Source organism: Orycteropus afer, unplaced genomic scaffold, assembly GCF_000298275.1.
Source record: "Orycteropus afer afer isolate SDZICR_OR568_19922 unplaced genomic scaffold, OryAfe1.0 scaffold01194, whole genome shotgun sequence".
NCBI classification, from domain to species: Eukaryota; Metazoa; Chordata; class Mammalia; order Tubulidentata; family Orycteropodidae; genus Orycteropus; species Orycteropus afer.
The window spans coordinates 55,826-63,170 of NW_006922781.1; the positions used below are offsets into that span (position 1 = coordinate 55,826).

Genomic DNA, 7,345 nt, shown 5'->3' on the forward strand with positions numbered 1-7,345 from the left:
GCTATGAATTGGGTCAGACTCGATGGCAAATAACAACTGTTTCAACAGCACTATCTAACCCCCACATCCTCCCAGATGGATGACTAATACTTGACTCAAAAGGTCAATAGACTTACAGAGCATAGAACTCATCTTCTATAACAGAATTACCCTTCACCCTCCCCCCCTTCAAAAATAGCACAGAAAATTAAAAGGCTTAAAACGTATTTTAATAAGTTGATGCTGCATTACTGCTCCATTTCTCAGGAAACTCCAAATTTAATATATCAGGGACAAATCAAACATAGTACACCAATAAAAAACACACAGCGTAACTACCCAAGACAGGCAAGGCTAAGAGCTACTGTCAGAACTTCAATATACAGCAACCCTTTTCCCAAGACTGTACTAGGCCTATCAAGAAAAGCTGTGAATAGCAACATCATAGACACAAAAGGGCCATTTCTGGGTTGTCCTCATTCAAGAAAAAGATGGAGGCAAATTAATACAAGATTTTTTTTAAAGATATACTAAAATGAAAACCTATGAGAAAATGTCTTCTTTAGGACACGAAGGGGTAATATATGGGATATAACAGAACCGTATGTATGTTGTCTGTAACCTTTGTGGACATTGCCTGAATTCTAACTTGGGAGTGAACAGAGCAATAGGGCTTAAGGTCATTGGGGGGGGGTGTTTGGTTTTTGTGAGATATGTGGCAGTGTCTCTGGGGTTGGAAGTTGTAAGGATGAAAAAGCAAATAAAGCAGGATGGACAAAGATGGAATGATCAAGATTAATGGGGTTCTAAATAGGTCCATTTTGCCATGACTCCCCCCAGGCCCTCAACATTCAGTGTATTTGAGACTTCAGGAATGCACCACATGGAATTGATCTGTTAAATATACCATACAGAATCGATTTGTTAAATACCTTTCCCTTGCCCTCTGCCCTCCAGCATACTCCATAGAGTAGTACAGGCAGGGAAGACCTAACTATTGGGAGGAATCTCTAACACTCTTCCAGAGTAGAATTCTGGCTAGTCCAAAAAGGGTCCTTCTTTTATGGGTTTTGGGAAACTAGACAGCAAATTTATTAGTATCGGCGACGTTTGTTAGGAGCAAATTCAGCTCCAGGAGCTGCACGATTGAATGCAGGAGGGGTTCCACCAATTGCCCCAATTCCTTCCATTGTAGCAGCTTGGCCAAAACGCTCAGTTGTTGGTGGGGTCTTAAAGAGAAAAAAGAGCAATGTTACAATAGAACCTTTGTCCTAAGCTTCACACCCTCTGTAGCCCCTCCCCTGGAAGCCATTAAAAGCTGGCTGGGAAGTAATTTTCTACCCAACTATTCACTAAATCTCCTGATGCTAGGGGTCACCAAGCCTATTTAGAACAAAACTAGTGGGTGACACTGAAAAGGCTGCCTGAATTAGAACCCATCCAACCATCCTACCTTTAACTTTTTATCCCCATTCCTATTACACAATGTTACGTCCAAATCCTTTGGTTACAAAAGTTCTTAAAATATACACATACACCCAAATTGTACATGTAAAAATTTTTGAATTGGTATATGTTCTGCAGTGTATATTCTCAACAAAAAATAAAACATAAAAAAGATGCTGAGTTAATTCTGATTTAGGGCAACCCCATGTGTCAGAGTAGAACTGTGTTCCACAGGGTTTTCATGGCTATGACCTTTCAGAAGCAGGTCACCATGCCTGTTTTCCAAGGTACCTCTGGGTGGGTTCAAACTGCCAATGTTTCAAGTTAGTAGTAAAGTGCATTAATCATGTGTACCACCCAGGGACTCCAGATAAGTTCTGGCCAAATTCTTTTTTCCTAAGCTAGGTATCTGGATAAGGGCAGGCCATCACTATTTAGCAACTGAAGCCTGAAAGAACAGGAAGAAACACCAAACCCACTGCTGTCCAATTGATTCTGACTTATAGCAACCCTATTAAAATAGGGTAGAACTGCCCCTTAGGATTTCCAAGATGGTCAATCTTTAGGGAAGCAGACTGCCACATCTTTTTCCTTTGGAGCAGAAGGTGTGTTTGAATCGCTGACCTTCCAATTAAAAGCCAAGCAAACACTTTACCACTGCAGTACCAGGACTCCCAATTTTAATGCAAAAATTTTAACACTAGAACCAAAACAACTTCAAGATTTTATGAGCCATAAAGGCTTTGGGTTCACATCTACTTTATGTAATGACACTTAATCTTTAACTGTCTTCTCTTCAAAAATAATCAGACTAGCCAGGTGGACAGTCATTTGCTTTGCTCCTAAACAAACTATAGCCTGAGACTGGTTTTCTCACAATTCAAGAATGAAAATGTTGAAGTTGCAGTTAATGGATACTAGTAGTCCTAAAGATTGATGTTTATAGCAAAATCAAGGTAGCTCCAGGGCTGTGAAGGCAAAGCCCTACTTTTCCTCCTACTCCCAGAGTTACTATAAGGTCCTATAGTTATTACCAATCCTAAGGTTCCATCTGGCATCATAGTGGCAGGTCCTGGAGGAGCTGGGGTACCAGCTGGCACAGGAGCAGGAGGCATGGCACCTCTGTTGTTTATGCCCATAGCACCTAAAGCAGAATAGTGTAATCAGTACAGGTGTGAAGATTGTAAAGTCTTTTTCTATGCTACCAAAGGAGACAATTCAGTAAGATCTCTGCACTAAGACATATTCACTTCCCAAAAATAATACTCCTAGAAATGTCAGTCCCTTAAATCTGGACTAGGTAGGAGAAGCTATTATAGTTCACCAAAGACTAGACAAAAAGGAAATCAGAGTCTTTAATCTCCTAAATCCTTACCTCCCATAGCCATCTGGCCCATGCGCATCTCCTGCTCTCTCTGAAAAACAAAAAATACCCAAAACAATTCATGACAGTAGTGCATGCTACCATAATCCATTGAGGACCACACACTAAGGAGAGTAGATGGAATGGTAAGAATAGTGAGACCAAGCTGAAGAACACCAACAGCTCCTTGCTAGTTTAGAGGATAAGTTCAAAGTCATAGAGATTCTAGGACACAAGAAAGAAAGGGGAAAAGAAATAGTTGGTTTCTCCTAGGTCTCCAACCTGTACAACTGCAAAGATAGCAGACAACTGGTCAAGGATGTTACAGGAGTCGATATATCTCGTATTAATCACTAAATCTATATACAGCACAGTTACCCCAGTTTTTCATACTAAATTGCTTATGAGGCAAGATAAACTCCCTTTGAAACCTTATTTCTTCCTACGAATGCTTTTTTCAAAAGGAATTTCATAGTATGGAAAAATTGGTCAGAGCCCAATGTGTTTTGCAGTCCTTAGTGGACAATTCATGGTGGGTTTGTCATATAATGAACAGTCTGATACATAAAGGGCACATGGAAGATATACCGCATCCGGGAAAGTTCCTTTAAATCCTTCCTGCTGTCGTCGCATCATTTCTTCTTGTTGCCGCCGCATCTCTTCCTCACGGCGCCTGCGCTCCTCTTCCTGCCTAGAGAGAGTCACCAACGTATTTAAGGAAGAGGCACTCTAGAACTTGAGCAGGCTAGCTTAGTAAGGGACTTTGCCAAGGAAATCAAGAGCCTACTGAAAACTATCAGGAAAGTCACTGTTAAGTGTGTCCAGCCTTAAGGAAACTTATATATCCTTCAGAAAAAAAATGTTCTCTCCCAAAGGAGCCTTATGAGACCAGTACTCAGCTGCTTCCTCTGCTGTGCAGCCCCAGGTAATTCCTAGAGCCATGGGCAGCTAGAAAATCTATCCACCCAAAGAGACAAGCTAAGAAGTTGGAAAATACTTGCTAACATATTTACAAATAAATGTACCAGGTAGCATGGTTGCAGGAAGCAAGAATGAGATTTTAGGGAAATTATGGTTTAAGAAAGTTACCTGAGCTCCAGTTGTTTTCGTTTTTGTACTTCTTGGTTGTGCAGCTCTTCCATCCGTCGAAGTTCTTCTTGGCGCCTCATCAAATCTAGAAAAAACAGTAATTATGGAGTATTCTTCATTCTCCCCACACAGAACCAGTAATTTTCTATGAATAAAGATCCAGAAAGCAAAGGGAATACATAATCTCTGAGTTGCTGTCCAAGGTATCCAGATTCCAAAAATAAAGTAAATCTGTATTTCCATTATCCACAGAATCCAGGATCCTATCACATCTCCAAGCACATGTGCCTAACACCAAGATCAACAAAATATCTCAAAGAATAAAAGAGATATTTAAGTCTTTCTGTACTAATTAATATAAATTAAACTTGTCACTTTGTTATTGCTTTAAGACTTTGCAGGTCTATACTCACCCTGCCTCATGAGCATGACCTGGTGCTCATGGCGAGCTGCCTCCATCTCCATCTCCAGCTTCTCTCGAGCTTCCTTGATGTTGCGGTCCACTTGGTCCTGCTGCTGCTTCTCCATCTCAATGAGTGCCTTCCAGCGCATGGCATACTCATACTCAAAGGAGCCAGGCTGTGCAAATCTGGGTGGCTGCTCTCGCTCCCTATAGACAAGGGTTCTGGGTCACTAATACTGTCTAAGATTCCCCTAATTAGACATTACATTCTATCTGAGGGCCAAGATAATGCCTGTTAGCAAACACATGCATCAAGGACCTGACTCTTTTACATAGCCCTTTTTAAGCTTTCTTAAGATTAGGCAAAACATAACAGAGACTCTGTCAGGAACACATACTTGTGAAACTGCTGGTTCTTTATAACCAGCTTCTCTGGAAGTCCCTCTTCATCATCTAACTGGTCCATGGGCTCCACAGTCACAGGCCGAGGAAATCTGGGGGAAAGAAAGTTCACAGTTAATCAAATCATACCATACTAGGCTTCCCTCTCTACATCTGTCACTAACTACCACAAACCAGTTAGGGGGTAAGGGGTGGATAATTAAACATACTTCTGAAAAAGACTGTTATACTCAGCCCACAGAACTAAGTCCTTTTAATGGCATGGAGAATCTAGGATTGACAGAATGGAGTTAGGGTTCAGATCTCTAAATACAGCTTATAAAAGATCACGGTAAACACAATCCAAATGTCTGATACCTACAGAACTCCAGAAAATGACTTTGGGAAAAATACTAATATATTATATGCACAAAGCAACTTTCAGAGTTATGATACTTTTCAAAATAGAGATTTAATACTGATTAAATGACAGCCCACTGAAAGACTGAAAAAGGTGTATTTCTCAATCCTCAATATCATTTCCAGTAAGATTACAGTGAAAACTTTTTTCCTCCAATTTAAAATAGAGGATCACTTTTAAACTGAATTAATATCACCAAGTCTTTAGATGCCTGGTACTGAAACTTCTCCCGCCCATCTTCCCCCAAGTTTTAAATGAACACAGGAACATGGTTTTTAGAATCTAACTCCCCAGACAACAGCAAGGAAGTAGCAACCTAAGGTCTATTTCGGGTAATGACCCCACACTTACGTGGTTAGCAGGAAGGAGCCTTCACTACATCTGTCCAGGGCTTTCCGAGCAGCTGGCTTCCCTGAGAATTCAACAATGCCTTTTCCAGAGGGCCTTCCTCGATCATCCACAATGACTACTGCCCTCTCTACTTGGCCAAACACAGAAAAGGCCTCCTCCAGTAGTTCGTTGGACACGTACTGAGGAAGGTTTCGGACTGTAAGGGATGCGCTATGGCAGGCAAAGCGCACACGCAGCTGCTTTCCACGGAGAGGCATATTGTCCAGCTCCACTTTGGCAATCTCTGCTAGAGTTCGTGTTTCCTGGCAAAGAAAGTAAGAGTAACTCAGTCTGAAAAATCCACCATGCACCCAGTCTAAAGTACTACAGTGCAATAACAAAATGTCTCAAAAAAACCCCTTGGGAACAAGCATATAAAGAATCATGGGTAGAAATGGAAATGGAAGAATGGAACTGTCTCTTTCAGATCAAATGTTTGATTATAGGGTAACTGCTCTAGAAGCCTGTCAATAAATTGGATGTAACTGGAAATTCTAGCAGTTAATACCACTTTCCTGTCATCAGTTTAATGCTATCTTCTCAAGAGGATGCAGATCATCCAGAAAACAAATATTTACCCTTGCAATGCATCACCCACAATGTTTTAATCTTAGCTAGCTCGACACATTTATCCCTTATGCCCTCCAAGACTCTTCTTTAAAACCAAAGACTTGAAGGTACCTTCTTGAATCTGAGCCCCAGAGAAATTGACTTGCCTATATATAGTCTCATGAGTTAGTGGCAGATCTGGAATGAAAACTAGTTCTGACAACCTCATCCATGGATCATTATGTTCTTCATATTTTTGGAGATAGGGAATGTCTAGAAATGGTTTCTTCCGTACACTTAAAATATTTTCTTCAAATTAATTTCAAAATTAGAATATACTGAAATATTTATGTTGGAGGTGGAGGTATGGAAAGCACAGATCAATCAAGATTAGCCACAAATTGATAACTGTTGAAGCTGGGCAACGGCTATGTGCAGGCTCATTACACTATTCTGTCTGCTTCTGTATGTTCAAAATTTTCTAAATAAAACAAAGAGTTCTAAGAGGCATACTTCAGCCCCAGTATTCTGGGCAAATAAACCTATTTTGTCCTTGAAAAAAAATTCCATGAGGAAAAATAAAAATAAAATCTGCATTTTTGGTCTTGTTTCACTAACTACAAGCTTTTGGCAAGCAGACTACCTAGGAATCATTTTTACTGCCTACTTTTCCATATATGTAATTCCCAGCTTCCTCATTTTTTATAGCACTTGCCCCAAAGCCACAGTTGCTCACCAAGCGGATAAAGCCAAAGCCCTTATCCTTATGAATGAAGACCTCGCCTGCCTTCCCATATTTCTCAAATAGTTTCCTCATTTCCTCCTCAGTGATGTCAGGAGGGAGATTGCCCACAAAGAGACGGCTACGTTGGGTGAAGGTCTTCTCTCCTGGTTTCCTAAAATTCTTCAGGTCGATAGTCAAGCCTTCATCTGAGGAAAGACACGTATAGTCACTCAAAAGATGAGGAAAATAGTTTTGTTATATATATTCCACCACAAAGAAATAAAATAAAAAGATTAGGGAAAAAGAATTACAGTCACATTCTCAAATGCTATAGAGAAGGCAAAAACCATTTCCAAATGCAATCTATCAACTAACCACTTATCAGTAGATTACACCTTAGAATGTAAAAGTAGCATGCAGAGATCTGAGGGGACTTCTCAACAGCTCTACTATGGGCTAGAATCAGAAAGATAATTTAAAAGTTACTGGCCAATCTCAGGGTGCAGAAGAGTATGAAGGGATGGACACTGGGAGGAGGTAACTATGGGGAGGAAGTGGGAGAGGAGCTGCTGCATTGTAAATTTTGGTCAATGACATGAG

The 7,345-nt window shown here is 40.5% G+C and overlaps 1 protein-coding gene across 1 annotated transcript in view; it reads right to left on the reverse strand.

The window, feature by feature from the left end:
* Positions 1 to 1,073: 1,073 nt before the first annotated feature.
* NONO (non-POU domain containing octamer binding) overlaps positions 1,074 to 7,345 on the reverse strand; it is a 7,730-nt gene continuing 1,458 nt past the window's right edge. Inside the window, exons 2-10 of the mRNA XM_007958893.2 lie at positions 6,758 to 6,951; positions 5,434 to 5,735; positions 4,679 to 4,774; positions 4,291 to 4,487; positions 3,878 to 3,962; positions 3,377 to 3,479; positions 2,801 to 2,840; positions 2,460 to 2,569; positions 1,074 to 1,208 (exon numbers count right to left, since the gene is read on the reverse strand). Of these exons, the coding sequence (XP_007957084.1) occupies positions 1,074 to 1,208; positions 2,460 to 2,569; positions 2,801 to 2,840; positions 3,377 to 3,479; positions 3,878 to 3,962; positions 4,291 to 4,487; positions 4,679 to 4,774; positions 5,434 to 5,735; positions 6,758 to 6,951 (1,262 nt within the window). The remainder of the gene's footprint in view (positions 1,209 to 2,459; positions 2,570 to 2,800; positions 2,841 to 3,376; positions 3,480 to 3,877; positions 3,963 to 4,290; positions 4,488 to 4,678; positions 4,775 to 5,433; positions 5,736 to 6,757; positions 6,952 to 7,345) is intronic.